The sequence below is a fragment of the Acinonyx jubatus genome, chromosome E2 (genome assembly GCF_027475565.1).
Source record: "Acinonyx jubatus isolate Ajub_Pintada_27869175 chromosome E2, VMU_Ajub_asm_v1.0, whole genome shotgun sequence".
Lineage (NCBI taxonomy): Eukaryota > Metazoa > Chordata > Mammalia > Carnivora > Felidae > Acinonyx > Acinonyx jubatus.
This window is the reverse complement of record NC_069396.1, coordinates 46,920,473-46,938,404: the sequence shown is the minus strand read 5'-3', so window position 1 is coordinate 46,938,404 and position 17,932 is coordinate 46,920,473. Positions and strand designations below refer to the sequence as shown.

The 17,932-nt window shown below is 57.1% G+C and overlaps 1 protein-coding gene across 8 annotated transcripts in view; it reads left to right on the top strand.

The window, feature by feature from the left end:
- AKT2 (AKT serine/threonine kinase 2) overlaps positions 1-14,816 on the top strand; it is a 50,211-nt gene extending 35,395 nt beyond the window's left edge. For 7 of the 8 annotated variants that reach the window (XM_027044998.2, XM_027044993.2, XM_053210127.1 and 4 more), the window contains 10 exons: positions 5,097-5,250; positions 5,664-5,795; positions 7,265-7,330; positions 8,337-8,447; positions 9,225-9,347; positions 10,804-10,932; positions 11,159-11,373; positions 11,874-11,961; positions 12,064-12,166; positions 13,170-14,816. In XM_027044998.2, coding sequence (XP_026900799.1) covers positions 5,097-5,250; positions 5,664-5,795; positions 7,265-7,330; positions 8,337-8,447; positions 9,225-9,347; positions 10,804-10,932; positions 11,159-11,373; positions 11,874-11,961; positions 12,064-12,166; positions 13,170-13,249 — 1,201 coding nt within the window. In that variant the 3' untranslated portion in view covers positions 13,250-14,816. The remainder of the gene's footprint in view (positions 1-5,096; positions 5,251-5,663; positions 5,796-7,264; positions 7,331-8,336; positions 8,448-9,224; positions 9,348-10,803; positions 10,933-11,158; positions 11,374-11,873; positions 11,962-12,063; positions 12,167-13,169) is intronic. The other variant, XM_027044997.2, reaches the window with a different exon arrangement.
- Positions 14,817-17,932: the final 3,116 nt, after the last annotated feature.

The following is a 17,932-nucleotide window of genomic DNA, read 5'->3' as shown; positions in this document are numbered from 1 at the left end:
CGGCTCTTCTGAAGCTGCGCTGAGGACAGGCCTGCCACCTGCGGTTCAGTGGGCTTTCCTCTGGGGTGTCTCTGGTGCCGCTCGGCAGAGTAGCGTGGGGCTGGGCCTGGGTTGCAGAGTCTGGCCAGTGCTGTGCCCCGTCTTGTAGCGGAGCTCAGGTCCTTGGCTGTGGTGAGGAACAAAGGAGGACGCGTCTGGGCCGGGCTCCTCCCGTGGAATTGCACTTGCTGGTGCCTTTTCTCTCTTCTGTCCCCTCTGCCACCGGGCACTTTGTCCTGAGGACAGCCCTAGCCCCCTGAGGCTGCTTCTCCCTGCCCCCAATCCGCAGCCCATGGCAGCTGCAGACTTAAAACAGAAATCTGATCCTGTCAGAACTCCCAAGGGGCGGCTTGCCTTCACTCCGCTCCTGGGCTCCCGGCTTTGTGTCCCTCGTCCCCTGAGTCTTCCTGCCAGAGCGCCCCGTGTGACCCCCTGGGTCTCCTCTGGGAAGGAAGCTGTAACTGTCAGCAGGGAGTGGCAGCGTGGCGCCAGAAGAGGTGTAGGGGCCTGGCTGCGAGTCTCCGCTTGGCCCCCTCCTGGCTGTGTGACCCCCACAAGGGACTCCAGCGCTCTGTGCCTCGGTTCCCGCATCAGAAATGCCCGCCCCCCCTCCGGTGTTCTTGATGAGTATGGAATGAGCTGGCGTCTGTGGAGCTTTTATTTTTTTCATCGTGTCTCTGGGGAAGGGGGTCAGTTTCCCTGGGAGCTCTCCTTTGAGGAGTGGAAGCACGGCGGCCCCAGCTGTGGGTGGCAGCTCCCCTCTGCCCCAGACACCGTGTTGCAAACCCTTAAGGAGTATCCTGGACGGAGGCCCTTGCTTTTTCTCTGGAATTCTGTGCCGCAACCTTGCAGTCTCGGCCCAGTTGGAACGGGATCGGGGGCTTGTCCGGTAGCGGGAGAGCCCCAGTTACCCCTGAAGAACCTCCTACATCTCTGGGGGTTCCTTGGCTCCCTGTGGGGCTGGACGGTGTGAGCCAGGGTGGATGGGACAGGCCTCCCCCGGCGTCGCTGACACCTTCCTTGGGGCCGGCACTTCTGTGTGCTGTGCCCTGTGCGCAGCAGCTCACCCGCGCCTCAGCGTGCCTGGTCTCCCGAGGAGGGAGGGGTGAGCTCGCCCTGGTGGCGGAGCGGCTGTTCGAGCCCCGGCTTGTGCTGCTCTGAGGCCCGTGCTCCTCGCCACCAGCTGTGCAGCCCAGAGAGGCTCCTTCCAGCTGCCTCTGGTGCTCCCTGCCGGGGATGTGCCATTTCTTCACCCGGCTTCTGTCGATGGACTGTGTTCTCCCCCCTTACGAACAGAGATGATGGCACACTCTGCATCTTTGTCTTTACCTTGCCTTTTGGTTTTGTTTTTTTAAAGAGAGATAGCGAGGGGGGGAGGGACGGGAACAGAGAGAGAGAGAGAGAGAGAAGGGAGAATATGAATCTTAAGTAGGCTCCACGCTCAGCGAGCAGCCCAACTTGGGGCTTGACCCCACGACCCTGGGACCATGACCTGAGCCAAAATCAAGAGTCGGTGGTTCAACCAACTGAGCCACCCAGGTGCCCCTTTAACTTGCTTTACTCATGTGACAGTCCCTCAAGATCTCTGTACGTGAGCGATATATGTATTTTTTTCTTTTTAATATATTTAGTGTGTCTCTTAGGAGATTGGTGATTTGTTTTTTTCAATCCATGGTCTTACACCATAAGTCAACATTTAAAAACTTCTAAGAGGACAGTCGTGATCTGATAAAGCAGATCGTGGGATGTGCCCCCCACCCACTGCCCCATTTCTTTGGAAAAGAGAAATATTAATGTGGGGATAGGGATTTACACTGTAATTTGTTCCAGAGAGGTCATGGGTTAAAACAAGTTGAGAAATGGCAGCCCGAGACATTGGCTCAGAGAGGGAAGAAGCCAGTGTTGCTCTGCGTGCGTGTGCATCGGGGCTCCATGTGCCCCGGGTCTGGGGTCACTTGAACTTCGGCTGCCTTGCTCACTCATTCCCCAGATACCACCTGAGTACCCACCCACGTCCAAACAGACGAGATCCCTGCCTTCATGGGACTGACGAACATGGGCTATGGGGCCCCCGGGCTCGGCCTCGGGAGGGCCAGTGTGCCAGCCCTTAATGTTTGTGCTGGCAACATTCACACCTCTGCCTTCTGAAGCATAATCTCCTGTGAGCAAGGCCATGTTGAGACTCCGAGCTTCCAGGTGTGAACTGGTACCTCTGGGCTTGGTGATGACTCGGTTCAGACCAGGTCGTGGATCAAGCGAGAACAGCCCTGCCCTTCGGCTCTCGAAGGTCACGGGCCCTCTGTGATTCCAGCTACCAGGCTCAGAGCACCGACTTGTGTTTTTCCTGAATTTTGTTTTTTAAATCTGTGCCTCCGTTTCCCTATCTGTAATGCACAAGGAAGGGTGAGTGGCCTGGGAGTGTTTGTAATCGGGGGACAGTGGAATCAGACTCTTCCTTGCCCCTGACTCCCAGCTCCCCTCCCTGGAGGCAGCCAGGGCCCTGCGTCGGCGTCCTTCCAGAGGTGTTCGTGCCGGTGTGCATACACGTGTCTGTGCGTCAATCCCTCTTTTCTACCTCTTCCACACTGTTCTTTTTTTTTTTAGTTTATTTTTATTTTATTTTGAGAGAGGGAGAGGGAGGGAGGGAGAGAGAGAGAGAGAGGGATCAAGCGGGGAAGGGGCAGAGAGAGGGAGACAGAATCCCAAGCAGGCTCTGTGCTGTCAGCACAGAGCCCAACAAGGAGCTCGAACTCATGAACCGTGAGATCATGACCTGAGCCGAAGTCAAGAGTCGGACACCCAACGGACTGAGCCACCCAGGCGCCCCTCCGCACTGTTCTGCACCTTCTTTTTTCCGTTAAGGTATCTCCGGTCACCCCAAGCCCACACATGGATCTGCCTCCTCCTTCCTGGGAGCCATAGGGGGTCTCCTTGCATAGATGTTTCATGTGCGTTCTCTGCAGCTCCCAACGGCTGGCCAGCTGGCGAGCACAGTACTGCTGCCACCCTCCATTCGGTCCCAGGTGCCGTCACCCAGAGACACACTGGGTCTTTATAGAATACCAAGCAAAAGCAGTGCCTACCTAAATTGAGATAGGCCACCGACTAAGATGCACCCGGATTCCAGCAGCGTCAGAACCTGGGGACATTGGTGCCACAGGACTGGTGGACTGTAGTCGCTGGGGGCTGTCAGTATGTGAGGAAGCAGAGACTGAGTGCAGCCCAGCAAGGTGGTTCCAACTTCTCAGGCCACTTGCACTCTGCGTGACACTGGCCAGTGGCCTCGGTGCCTCGGGTGTGCAGGAACAGTTTCACCTGCTGCCTGGGGCTGGGGGTGATTCTGGAAGATGTGTGGCTGACTGGCTGATCTCACTGAGGCTTATCTAAAACTTTTTTTTCTTTTTTTTTTTTTAAATGTTTTTTTAATGTTTTATTTATTTTTGGGACAGAGACAGAGCATGAGCAGGGGAGGGGCAGAGAGAGAGCGAGACACAGAATCCGAAGAAGGCTCCAGGCTCTGAGCTGTCAGCATAGAGCCCGACGCGGGCCTCGAACTCACAAACCGTGAGATCATGACCTGAGCCAAAGTCAGACGCTTAACCGACTGAGCCACCCAGGAGCCCCTAAAAATTTTTTTTTCAGTTTATTGATTTATCTTGAGAGAGAGCAAGAGCGCACACAAGCAGGGGAGGGGCAGAGAGAAGGAGAGACAGAACCCCGAACAGGCTCCGCGCCATCAGCTCAGACAGAGCCCAGTGCGGGGCTCAAACTCACAAACTGTGAGATCATGACCCAAGCCCAGATCAAGAGTTGGACACTTAAACGACTGCGCCACCCAGGCGTCCTGCATTGAGGCTTATTAAATTGCTGTAATTTGGGAGGTTGCCTGTTTGTACTTTTTGAATTTTCTCATTCTTTGTGAACATTATGTTTTTCTCCCTGTTCATGTGGCTGTTTTGTAGACATAAGCAAAATCCATAGGGGGTTCAACTTATATTGGGTCGAACCGCCTGAAATTGTGTGGTGGGTTCAGAAATGGGAGGGGTACGGAAATGTATCTTTCAGCCTCCTGGTTTCTTTTTTGTGGTCTCTGGTCATTTTTACTTTTTTTCCCTAGATATATTTTCCCTTTCTAGAGACAGAAAGTAGGTATCAAAAGAAGGTTATTTCTGAACAAATTCTAAATCATGAGTGACAGAAATAGTTACTCTCAAACCAAGCTCCCTTTTGCTGGGACCTGCTTCCCGGCCCGCAACCTTCTGTTCTGCGTCCCTGCCCCACCAGGAACCTCTGTCCCTGCGCCCTCCTGGCAGACAACCCCCTCCAGGGATCTTGCCTTATGAGATCTTCAGCTTTCTTTAGCCGATGAATTCTTCCTCTTACTCCTGGTTTGCTTTTACAAAACATTGTGCTTGAGGTTGTTCTGGAGGAATCCCTAGGAGCACTCTCTCTCTCTTATCCCAGGCTCAGGGTGGTGGTTCATTTTCAAGGCGGCTGTGAAGAAAGGTGGTCTCCTTCTTTGGTCATTTAATTGCTGCCTGACTTCAAGTGGTGCGCGGGCCAGGCCACTCCTGGGACATAGATGGTCTCTGTCCTTATTCCGTTCTTGCCCTCTCTTACCCTCTGCAGCCAGAAAATCTGTAAAATTGCAGTCCTGTTCCATCGGCTTCCCTTGGCTCAGACAGATCTCGTCAGAAATTTCCAGGGCTTTTGGCACGCCTTGGGTGGCTCAGTCGATTGAGCATCCGACTTCAACTCCAGTCATGATCTCGCAGTTTGTGATTTCGAGCCCCGTGTCAGGCTCTGTGCTGACAGTTCGGAGCCTGGAGCCTGCTTCGGATTCTGTGTCTCCCTCTCTCTGCCCCTTCTCTGCTCGTGCTCTCTCTCTTGTTTCTCAGAAATGAATAAACGTTAAAAATAAAAAATAAAAAAAAAGAAAAAGAAAGAAAGAAATTTCCAGGACGTTTCATTATTTGCTCCCACTGGACAGGTAGGGGCTCAGTCGTTCCTGCCCGGGCTCCCAGGATTCACAGCTCTTTGGATGTGTCCCCACACAGGGAGGAGTGGATGCGGGCCATTCAGATGGTCGCCAACAGCCTTAAGCAGCGGGGCCCAGGTGAGGACCCCATGGACTATAAGTGTGGCTCCCCCAGTGACCCTTCTGCGGCCGAGGAGATGGAAGTGGCAGTTAGCAAGGCTCGGGCCAAGGTGGTAAGTGCTGGGGGGCCGGTGGCCAGGCTGTGAGTACCCCTCCCCGCACAACACTGGCCCTGCTTCCCCTGGTTTCCACACGGTGTGTGCAAAAGCGTAGCCGGGGATGTGTCCTGACTGCCCTGTGGGATGGGCATACATGGGTGCACTTGGGGTGAGGGGCAGCCACATCACGGGAGGTTGTGAAGACCTGTCTGCCCCCACATCCAAACCTCCCGGGGCCCCCTGCCTGGGAGAGCCAGGCTGAAGGCCACTTCAGAGCAAATAGTCACTGCCCAGAGCCTCCCTTCCTGCTCCCGCCAGAGCGTTTTGGCAACAGCGTCCTTCGATGTTTCCTTTCTCTTTGTTAAAATGTCTTCCCGTGGGCCACGTGCCAAGCACCGACTGCCCCACTCTCTCCCCCTCCTGGGCAGACCATGAATGACTTCGACTATCTCAAACTTCTGGGCAAGGGCACCTTTGGCAAAGTGATTCTGGTGCGGGAGAAAGCCAGCGGCCGCTACTACGCCATGAAGATCCTGCGGAAGGAAGTTATCATTGCCAAGGTGGGCGCTCCCAGGGCTACTTCTGGCTGGGCTCTGTGGTGGGGAGTGCGCACTGGGCAGCATGCTCGCCTGTGCCTTCGGGGAGCCTGAGGCCCACCCCACCCCACCTTCTGGGCACCTGGAGGACTAAGGTGGGGAGTGTGACAGGGCTTCACCCCGCAGGCGTCATCAGGGCCTGCAGGGGCAGGTCTTTTGGGGCATGAAGGGCTTGTGGGGAGGCCCTGAGGGTCGGGGCTTGGCTCAGGGCCTCTCACTAGGAGGCTGGGCCAGAATGGAATTCTCTTCTTTTTTTTTTTTTCCTTCTTTAAATAAGTTTTTAAAATGGAAAATTCCTGACATGCACAAAATTTTTAAAAGAAAAATAAATACTGTGGACTCCCATGTAGCCAGCATCCAGCTTCCACAATTGTCAACATTTGGCCCATCTTGTTTTATTAGCTCTGCCCTCCTTTTTGTCCTGGAGTATCTTAAAGGCATGTTGTAGATGTCATATGGTTTCACCCAGAGATACTTAGGTATGTGTCTTTAACAGATGAAGATCATAAAGACTATAATGGAACAACGATCTCACCCCAGCAAAACGAACAGCCCCCTATGTGCCTGGTCCAAGGCAGGCTTCCACAGCCTCGGCACTGTTGGCATTTGGGGCCAGATCATTCTCTGCTGTGGGGCTGTCCTGTGTACTGTAGGATGAGTCGCCACACCCTGGCCTTCACCCCTAAGGCCAGTAGCACCCCCCCCCCCCCCAGTTGTGACAATCAAAAATGTCTTTAGACATTATTATCAAGTGTTCCCTAGGGACAGACTCACCAACCCCTGCCCCGGGAAGAGCCAGTGTCTGGGAACCGCAGGCAGGTCAGGATTTTTAGCAGCTCGGGTGACTGCTGTGTGTTTAGAAACCAAACTTGAGCCCATGTTAGAGTGGCCCCAGGGGGCCTGTAAAGCCGGTGCTGGGCCCACCCCCAAGTGTCTGGGAGGGGCCTGAGAATCTGCATTTCCCCAAGTTCCTAGGCAACAGGCTGCCAGCCGCTATGGGGACCACACATTTGCCGCGGGTGGAATCCTGATTAGATCCACTTCCCTTTTTCAGCAAGAACATTTATACGCGGGGATTCCCACTGCCCGTGGCGTCACCTCAGGAGTCTTACAATGCCTGCTTATCCCTCCTTAGGGGTGTTAATTTTAACATTGGCAGTCTGTCACCTCCTTCATAAAGTCCCCAGCGGCGTCTCACCTCATAGCTTTGAGATTGAGCCACTGATTGATTGGCCTTGTCTGGGGCCATCGTTTCCTTGTGGCCGGAGGATGGTAACATTCCACTCCCGCCATGCCATTCGGTGTGTGTTTAGGACTAGAATTGCATTTCACCAAAGCATTGCTCCCCCCTCCCTTAGGTTGGGCCGGGGGCCGGGGGTCGGGGGGCAGGTGTGGTGTTGCCCCCCAGCCCCTCACGCAGCCTCTGTCTGCAGGATGAAGTTGCCCACACGGTCACCGAGAGCCGGGTCCTCCAGAACACCAGGCACCCATTCCTCACGGTGAGTGGTACTTCCCTCTCAGGCGGGGCCTGGCCTCTGCATGCGCCATGTGGGAAAAGAGCCCAACCCTGCCGCCATGAAGCACAGACTTCTTGTCAGCCAGGTGGCCGGGGCTGGGTGTTGTTGCGCTCCCCCAAATGACCCGAATCAAACCCCGGGGGTGGCACCTTCTTCACAGATGGTGGCTTCGTGGCTTCAGCCAACTGATGATCCCACATTACAAGATGGTTCCGGGAGAGCATGGCTACTCTATGAGTTAGAGGCATTTAGCCCAGCTGGTCGAAGTGGGAACGTTATTTTTTTGTTTCTGTTTTTAAATGTAATTCTAGAAGGACATGAATTCTGGTGCTGCTTGTCAGCTTAGTCTGAGGAGACGCCTTTTTGGGCTACAGGCTCCCATCAAGGCCAGCAGCCATCAGTTAAATGGATCACGTATAGGATGGCTTATGGGATGGGTCATTTCTTTAGCTCAGCTGTTGTCCAGTGTCCTAGTAAACCATGACACTGTTCATACTTTTACAAGGTACTTTGATGTAGAAGACAGAGAATAGTTAGACCTGTCATGAGCCGAGGGGTCACTCGGGGTTCTCTAAGGAACTTTCTGTTGGGCTTCTTAGAGCATAGTTTGAGAACTGCCGTTTACTGGCACATCATTTGTCCATCCTGTCTTTGGGGTTGGCTCCCAAGCCACTGCCTGCTTCCAGCCAGCAGACCTACAACCTGACTGTGGAGAAGAGGGGTAAAATGGCCCTGGTTGCTCAGAACTGGGTATCTCCCTGGCCGCACCTCTCAGAAGCTTAGCTGAAGGCTGAGGACGGCCTCCTTCAGCCCAGTAACCGTTTCCCTGCCCTCAGAGCCACAAGCTCGCTCACACACCCCAAAAGGGGAAGTTGATGTTTGAGCCCCGGCTGCCAGGGTGGGGAGCGTGCCTGCAGAGTCCGCAGAGAGCCTGCCTTCTTCCCACTCCCACCCTGGCCGCCTTCCTGCCCCCCACCCCCCTCCCCAGGCACTGAAGTATGCCTTCCAGACCCACGACCGCCTGTGCTTCGTGATGGAATACGCCAACGGTGGTGAGGTGAGCATAGCCCGCGTCAGTGTTCCCACACCTCCTTCCCAGGTATCGTGGGAGGCAGAGGGCAATTGTAGAGGGGGCGGAGGGGGCCTGGCTGGATGTCCCCTCATTCTCGAGGCAGGCGTCACCATCTCCATTTCGCAAGCAAGGAAACTAAAGCTCAGGTTAAGCGGCTTGGCCCAAGTTCACACAGCTAGTGAGTCAGTGGGCAGGGGGCACACGCAGGCCCAGAGAGGCCTGGAGAGGCTGTGGGAAGGGGGGCGGCCAAACGGCAAAGGGCGTCCTTAACGGCTGCCAAGAAAGTGTGTGCGGGGCAGGGCCTGCCAGCGCTCCGCCTTCCCCCGTGTTCTGACAGGAAGAGTCCGCCACTCGTTGTGACTGGGTTGCTCAGGCCTGGGCTGCCACCTGCCCCTCAGCCCCCGCACCCTGCTTTCTGCGTGTGGCGTCACTCACCGGCTCCGCATTGTTGGCTTCATCTGTCCCACTGGTCCGCAGCTTATTGTCACTTGCTCATGACTTGTGTTCCTGTGCTTTCTTGCTGTACCCCCCTCCCTCCCTCATCTGTCCCCTCATGCTGTGCCCACTTAACTCTCCCCTTGGCATCTCCCGGCTGTCCTTCGTTCTTCATGCCTCACTCCGTTTACTCACGTGAGTTTTTCCCTGCTCACTGTCTCTCGCTTGGTTCTTCTTGCCGTCACTTGCAGGTTCATGGAGTAGGTGTCACCGTGTCACTGGGCTCGGTGTTGGGGGCCAAGGGGCAGGGTCCTATTTCTTGCTCCTCTGGGCCGATGTCTGACTTTTTGCTCCTTCCTCCGCTGGCAGCTGTTTTTCCACCTGTCCCGGGAACGAGTCTTCACGGAGGAGCGAGCCCGCTTCTATGGTGCAGAGATCGTCTCTGCCCTTGAGTATTTGCATTCGCGGGACGTGGTGTACCGCGACATCAAGGTGAGTGTGCGGTTGCCTCCTGGCCTGTGGCACCTGTGGGGCTCGCACTGGGGAGGCTGGGCCTGTGCCCTCAGGCCCACACTTCCCCCTCCAGGGAGGCTCTGACTTGTGGGTGTTCCCGAGTCCACTCACCCTCTGGCCTAGGCCCCGGCTGGCTGTCCCACACTAAGGTCCCGCAGGCCTCTCTAAGCCTCTGGTGGACACACCCCTCTGTGCGGGGAATGGGGAGGGGTGGGGGGTGGAGGTAATATCAGTACAAGCACCGCAGGAGATAGTTTGGCCGAATCCACCAAAGCCGAGTGGACACGTCCCTGTGAGCCAGCCGTTTTGCCCCAGGTTTATGCACGGTGGGAACCGAGCACGGATGCGCGCACACTGCCGGCAGCGCTGTTCACGCTCGCCCCGAGCTGGAAGCCAGCCGGGTGTCCGCTGTCGGAGAACGGCTAGAACGCACTGCGGTGGCGCCCCGCGGCCAGGCTTTGCACAGCAGTCACTGAGTGAACCGCAGCCCTGCAGCCGTGCCGAGCTCACGGGCTCACGTTGAGGGGAAGCCAGGACAGACTGTGCAAACCTGTGTTATTTATTTATTTTTATTTTTTTATCATTTTTTCTACATTTATTTATTATTGAGAGACAGAGAGACACAGAGCATGAGCAGGGGTGGGGCAGAGAGAGGGGGAGACACAGAATCCGAAGCAGGCTCCAGGCTCCGAGCCGTCGACACAGAGCCCGACGCGGGGCTCGAACTCACGGACCGCGAGATCATGACCTGAGCCGAAGTCGGACGCTTAACCGACTGAGCCACCCAGGAGCCCCAGATCTGTGTTGTTTAAACATACAGTGCGTACGTAGGTGGGGAAACTAAAGAAAAGCAAAGGAGTAAAGTTCTTCCTCAGCTGAGGGGATGGTTGATAACAGGCAAGGGGCCCCTAGAGGGTTCTAGGGGTCTTGGTAACATTCTCCCTTAGCCTGGTAGAGGTTACACAGAAGCCCACTAAATTGCCCATTTGTGTTAAGTTTGGTTAAAAGTCAAGGAAGAGGGGCGCCTGGCTGGCTCAGTCGGTAGAACATGTGACTCTTGATCTTGGGGTGGTGGGTTTAAGCCCCACATTGGGTGTGGAGCCTACTGAAAAGAAGTGGAGGGAGAAAGCTGGCATTGCTCAGAGAGTTGGGACGCTGCAGCCCACGCTGTGGGGAGCCGGTGGGCAGAGCCCGACTCCCATCTCTCTCTGCCTGGCTCTTTTCCAGCTGCCCTTGGGGGCTGGCCTCCCTCTGAGCCTCACGGGCTTGACTTTGTGCTAGGGGTGTGCCCGGTGCCCGGCCTGGAGCCCCTGGCACGACAGCTACCACCCCAGGCCACAGCTGTCCGCAGGAATGGCCAGGGCGTGTGGGGTTCAGGAGCGGTGGTGGGAAACCCTGGGAAGACGCGTCCCTGATACGTTGACTCTTCCTGCAGCTGGAAAACCTCATGCTGGACAAAGATGGCCACATCAAGATCACTGACTTCGGACTGTGCAAAGAGGGCATCAGTGACGGGGCTACCATGAAAACCTTCTGTGGGACACCCGAGTACCTGGCACCCGAGGTGCCTGAGGCTGGAGGTCCCGGGGGCGTGCGAGGCCAAGGGAGGAGAGGCCCTCGGACCCGTGTGGTTTCCCCAGCGCAGACCCTGTGAGGGCCGTGCTGCGATTCCTTAGATGGCCCTCCGTGGCCACAGGCAGCGCCATGTCCCTCCGTGGGTCCCTCTCAGCCCCGCTGCCCGGCAGGCGTGTGCCCGGCCCCTCACCGCCCCTCCCCGCTCACCTGCTCAGGTGCTGGAGGACAACGACTACGGCCGCGCGGTGGACTGGTGGGGGCTGGGCGTGGTCATGTACGAGATGATGTGCGGCCGCCTGCCCTTCTACAACCAGGACCACGAGCGCCTCTTCGAGCTCATCCTCATGGAGGAGATCCGTTTCCCACGCACACTGAGCCCTGAGGCCAAGTCCCTGCTTGCTGGGCTGCTGAAGAAGGACCCCAAGCAGAGGTGAGGGCTGGAGTCTGTCCCGCCCGGCCCTGTGCTACCTGTTGCGCTGTCCCCTCGCTCGGAGGGGGCCAAGTCCCCTCGCTCGGAGGGGGCCAAGTCCACAGGCGCACGCCTGTGTGTCATCCCCACGGCGCCTCCACTAGTCCCCGCAGCTTGGGCCCTGGGGGGGACTCGCTTGGGGCCAGGCCGTCCTTCGCGCCCTGCCCGCACTGCCTCGTTCTTTGGGCGTGCTGAGGGTCACGGCAGCCCTGAGCCTGGCCGAGGGTGGCCGAGGCCACCCTCTCGGCTCCTGTTCTGGACTCGAAGTCCTGGGTCGGGATCCCCCGGGGCTGTGACCCAGGGCTGAGAGCCCCTTCCCTGAGCCATGGTTTCCTCCTGTGTGGAATGGTGGTCTGTGGCCAGGACAGAATCACTAGAGGTCGCTCAGGGCCTGTGCTGAAGGCCCGTCTCCCAGAAGCCGCTGGCCCGGGAGGCGGGTACTCATGGCCATCTCTGCCCAGGCTCGGCGGGGGGCCCAGCGATGCCAGGGAGGTCATGGAGCACAGGTTCTTCCTCAGCGTCAACTGGCAGGACGTGGTGCAGAAGAAGGTGAGCCCCACGCCCACCCGTTCCTGCAGTGCCCCTCGAGGGTGATCTTGGCCAAGGCCTCCCATCCCCTGGGTCCTGAGTCTGGGTTCCTTCCCTCCGCAGCTCCTGCCACCCTTCAAACCTCAGGTCACCTCTGAGGTTGACACAAGGTACTTTGACGACGAGTTCACCGCCCAGTCCATTACAATCACACCCCCGGACCGCTGTGAGTGTCTGAGGCCCTCCCCCCGTGGGCCCGGCTGGGTATGGAGGGGTGGGGTCTGCCCTTGACCCAGTTCCGGGGAGGAAGCTCGTAGGCCCCCTCCCCGTGTCTGGGCAGTTTGCCAGCGGTTGGCTCGAAGGGCTTTTGGCTGTTGGTCTGTGCACCTTTACGCCCAGTGAGGGTCGCCAGGAGCCATTGGCCACGGCACATTCCAGAGCTCAGCGGGGAGGGGTCTGGGCAGGAGACACGGGAAGTTGTCACTGCTGGGATGGCACATTCATAATTGTCTTCCCAAATTGTCCACGTCTCTGGGGCTGGATTGGTTCGTTGATTCTCACCCACCCAGTGCTGGGCTGTGCTGGGGACAGCAGTGACTGAGACGGCCCTGGGCCCTGCCTTGAGGGAGCTTCAGGCCTGGTGGGGTGACAGCCCAGAGTGGTCAGGTCGAGAGTGTAGAAGCCCAGGGACTGGGGAAACCCAGAGGAAATGCCTGACCTGGCCTGCGAGTCAGCGGGGGGGGCTTCCTGGGGGGTGGGGGGGCCGGGCAGCTGAGCCAAGTTCCTGGCGGAAGGAATGACACTCGGGAATGAGAGTCCAGGATGGAGTGTTGCAGAAGCCGGGGTAGAGGGGGTATGGGGCCAGAGTAAGAGGATCTTGGGGGCCGTTGGAAGGAGTGGGAACTTGCTTCATGGGGAGCGACGGAGAGGTTTTGTGCAGGAGGGGGACAGGGTTGCCTCCGGGCCCTCCGAAGCCCCTCTGGCTGTGCGTGGGGGCTGGTCGGCGGGGGCGGCAGCGGGGCGGGGGCCAAGGGTCTAGGCTAGACCAGAGTGTGGCGCCGGAGGGGAGGGTCTCACCGATGGCCCACCGGCTGGGGGTTCCCGCCACCTGCACCCCTTCCTGAGGCTGGGCCCCCGTGGCCCCCTTGCCCGCTCCCGGGGGTGTGGTCGGGGTGCCGGGCCATCTGCAGGCCCGTTCTCCCCGATCCACCTCCCACTGCCCCCCACAGATGACAGCCTGGGCTCCCTCGAACTGGACCAGCGGACCCACTTCCCCCAGTTCTCCTACTCAGCCAGCATCCGCGAGTGAGCAGAGCCGTCTGCTGCCACCACCGCCGCGGGACACGCACGGCTGCCATCACCGCCCGGGGGCTTTTCTCTTGTTTTTAAACTTTTTATTTTTGCCTTTTTTGTTTGCATCCCCATCTCTCACCTGCTCACCCCCATTTCCAGTTTTTTCTTCAGCCCTCTGCCAAACTCACCTCAGCGGTCCCAGCGGCCCTGCCTCCAGGATCCTGTCCTGTCCTCACCTCTGTGCTCAGACCAGGCTTTGGGAGACTCTCCGCTGGAGGGATTCCGGTTTTTAATCAACGCGAGCCCCAGGGAGGGGCGAAGCGTGGGGCTGTGGGTCCTGCCTGAATTTCTGGCCAGACGCCTGCAGGCAGTCTGCCTCTGTCAGAGGTCGCCTTCTCGTGGGACACCTCAGGGGACACCTTGTGGGACATGATGCCCCGCGGACAGTGCCCCGGTGCTGCCTTCCATGCCCTGCTGTTAGGCTCAGAGCGGCCTGGCTCGGGCAGCCCAGCCCCTCATCCCACAGGGGCAGAAAAGCAATAATGTCTAGGGACAGGCTGGGGCCTTTGGAAGGTGCGGGATTGGGGGTCCAGGGCTCCCTCGTGTGGTTGGGGGATGGGCACTGCCTCCTTGCCCCGCCTTCCCCAGCCTCCCAAGCTGCTCTCCTGACCCTGTGGATGAGGCAGGAGGAACATTTGGGGACTGGCCTCCCCGCCACCCAGTCCTGTGCCTTACCAGGGCTTCCTTCCAGCTGGCCTTAACTCCCGCTGCACCCCGGGCCCAGCCCCAGCTCTTTCCAAGGATGGAGGCTGGGATCACCCCTTTCTTTCCGCCTGGGGCGGAGGGGTGCCAGCCCCGGCTGTTACACATCTCGCACCAAGACAGTATTGGGCCCCGTGGACTGGGGTCAAAGAGGGGGTGGGGTGGGGGGGTCTCTGGTACGTACTGGGGTGGGGGCCTCTGAGAAGGGGAGGCTCCAGGGCCCCTTTCTACCCCCCCGCCTCTGGGCCCCACGTTCTGCAGCCTTAAGGTGAACATGTGTCAGTGCTATGGGCACGGGGGTACGTGCCTCAGACTATGTGTGTTTGTGGATGTCCCTCTGCATCCCGGACGTGGATGCACACGGGCGTGTGTGTGTGCGTGCGTGCATACATGTGTGTTGGGTATGTGTGCGTGAGGGCAAGCGTGTCTCGGCCTTGAGTGTGTGGTGTGTGTGGGCTTGGGCCCTGTCCCCGGGCCTGAGCGTTTCATCCCCTGAGGGAGGGGTGCTGGCCCAGCAGGAGGACCACACCTGGGATCCATTTGCTGCCTGCTCTCCCTCCCATCCCCCCCCACCACCCAACATCTCTCAGTGTGTGGAATTTAGTTGTGGTTTTGATCTCCCTGCCCCACCTCCTGTACTAGGTAGTTCCGAGAGAGACATCCTAGGGTGGGGTGAGGATTGGTTTGGGTGGGTGGGGGGTCTTTTTCCTTTCTGTGTGCGTATGTCCTTTATCTGACAATTCTCTGTCCTCCCCACTGGCCTTCCCCCCTTCCTCCCATTTGTACGGTACAAGCAATAAAGACACTCGTTTCAGACCGGGGCCCACCGCCCTGGGCCGTTACTTGCCTGCGGAGCCCGGCCCCACTGACCTGCCCCTAGGACCCATCTGCCGTGCCGGGGCCTGGCCATCTGGAGCTGTGTCCCCTCGGGCGGCAGGGCGCGGGCGGGTGGCTGGGCCTTTGTGTGGGTGCCGCTGTGGGTGGGAGCCGCTGAGGACTTTGGGAAGCTGCCCGGGCCTGGGCTGTGACTCCGGCGGGCAGAGGCCATTCCCGGTCTTCAGAAACTGCCTGGGCTAAAAGGCGGGGGTGGGAGGGGGGTGGAGGCATGGGGGGGTGGTTGGCTGGCTCTGAAAGGGGAGGGCGTGCGAGGCGCCCCTGAGCCCTGGGAGTGCAGGTATGGGAGTGGATGCCCTTCACGTGACCCTGGAGTCCCAGGGCCGGGCATCGCATGCAGTCCCCTTCTCCCCATTTATGCCAAACCAGGGAGCCTCGAGGCCCCCCGATTCCAACACAGAATCCTTGGCGTATGCGTGGGAGTCGAGATGGATGCCTCTGGTTTGGTCACAGCCCTCCCCCAGCTCTGGGACCCTCTGAGAGCTTGTCCCCTTTACCTGTGGTTCCCGAGTTTGAACCGCCCTTCCCGCACCTTGGGACCAGGGCTGCCCTGGCACAGATGAATTTGGTGTCCGATTTCGCCAGGCGTTAGGGCTGCTTCGCACGCGTGGAGTCCTTAAGATCTTGAGTGAGGGCAGCAGAGAAAAGTCAGGGCCAGTTTAGACTTGGGAAGGCGTGGCCGTTTCTTACTTCATGTGGACTTTATTATTTATTTAATTACAAAAGCATGTGCTGGTGGTCATGAGACCAGCAGCAGTAGAAGCTTCTAAAGGAGAGCCTTCTACTTTTCCCTCCAGTCAAGGCCCCGGAGGCAGCCGGTGCCAGTTCCTTCTCTCGTCATCTCTCCGCCCCACTCCAAGGAAATCCTGAGCCTACCTCAGTCCGATAGATCGCCTCGCAGTCCCTGGTCCCTGGTCCCCGGCTCTGGGCCCACAGGCTCGCGAACACTTCCCTCAGGCGAACATAGATTCCCCAGATGTAGTGGTGCTTCCTTCTGTAGAACTTTTTCCCAAAGGGAGTTTCAGGTGGAAGAGTTTTAATAATAAAATTTTACCAATTGGAAAATTTTAATTTTGAGCGGATTACTTTGTCTTCTGTCATGTACGTGTGTGTGAGTGAATAATGCAAGCAACACCGAAGTACGAGGAAGAAAAAGTGAAAATCCACGCAGATCCCAGGCCCTGCATGCCCTTCCTGGCGTTCTCGTTGGCACCATAAAAAGGCTCTTTCCCTTTGGTGTTGTGTTGTCCCAGTGAATAATGCCAAGTCCCCAGGCTACACCTGCCACGTTTTCCCAACGCTCCTGCCGACACATGTACGTTACTAGGGTGGGCTGGTCCCTGGTGAAATGAGAGTCTCCCTCTGCGTTTTGGGGACCTTGCTTCATGAGGCTCCTCTCACGAGGCGGGTATGCCTCACCCGATCCAGACCCCCCTAGTTGACAATTTACTCGGTCTCCAGATGTTTTGCTGCTACTGACAGTGCTGTAATAAACCTTAAGGATCCATCTTTCTGGCACTTTTGTGGCCCACATTCCAGGGTGGCTGTATTTTAACACGTGTCCGATAATTTTCCGGAAAATGTGTGGTGATTTACAGATTTTTAACTTTATTTTGTAAGTAACTGCAGGCTCATAGAAGAACACTTTCAGAAATAGTACTAAAATGATTCTAGGCCTGGGGCGCCTCATAGTGCCCCAAAGTAAGGGCTTGCTCAAACCCCAGAAAAGCAGGGGCGCCCGGGGGGCTCAGTCGGTTAAGCGTCTGACTCTTTTCTTGGTTTTGGCTCAGGTCGTGACTTCAAAGTTCGTGAGTTCGAGCCCCAAATCGGGCTCTGGGCTGACAGCGAGGAGCCTTCTTGGAATTCTCTCTCCCTCTGTCTCTGCCCCTCCCCCCCTCACGCTGTCTCTGTCTCTCTCAAATAAATAAAAAAACCTGCAAAGCAGAGCCTTACTGATAGGGGTATGTGAAGGCATACAGGAGCGGATGGACAGTGCTCCCACTGGGCAAAGTTGAAAGTACTTCGAGCAACAAAAATAGCACAGTCCTGGGTTACACCCAGAGTCACAATAAACAAGTTGGCATGGAGATAAATGGTAAATGGTGCAAACAGACACGTGTACAGAATTCCAGATCATTTCTGTAGAATTTATGTAAGTACCGTGCCTTCAAGGAGGGGGAGCATAGCCCCCATTCCTTATGTGTGGGCTGCAAAGTGACTTCCTTCCGAAGTGGATGGTATAGAAAGGGGGGGGGGGGAGCAACTTCTCAGTGGAGAAACCTGACAAACACTGTATCAGCCAGGTGATCAAGGTCAGCATCAACAGGGTATCTCATGTTGGCAGGAAGTGCTCTTGAGGATGGTATCCCTATTGGTTCGTGGTTGTGACAAACGTACTACACTAAGATGTTGAGGGAAAACTAGGTGTGGGCTGTTAAGGGGAACTCTTCTATCTTTGCAACCTCCCATAAATGTACTTCAAAATTTTATTTATTTATGGGGTGCCTGGGTGTCTCAGTTGTTGAGCGTCTGACTTCAGCTCAGGTCATGATCTCACAGTTGGTGGGTTCGAGCCGTGCATCAGGCTCTGTGCTGATGGCTCAGAGCCTGGAGCCTGCTTGGAATTTTGTGTCTCCCTCTTTCTCTTCCTAGCTCATGCTCCCTCCCTCCCTCCCTCCCTCTCTCCCTCTGTCAAAAATAAACATTAAAAAAAAAAGTACAGGGGCACAGTTGGTTAAGTGTCTGACTTTTTTTTTTTAATGTTTTTATTTTTGAAGGAGAGAGAGAGAGAGCATGGGTGAGGGAGGAGCAGAGAGAGAGGGAGACCGAATCCGAAGGAGGCTCCAGGCTCTGAGCTGTCAGCACAGAGCCCGACGCAGGGCTCGAACTCACGAGCTGTGAGATCATGATCTGAGCCGAAGTGGGACGCTTAACCGACTGAGCCACCCAGGTGCCCCCAAGTGTCTGACTCTTGATCTCAGCTCAGGTCTTGCTAGATCTCAAGTATTGAGAGTTCAGACCCCGTGTTGGGCTCCCACACTGG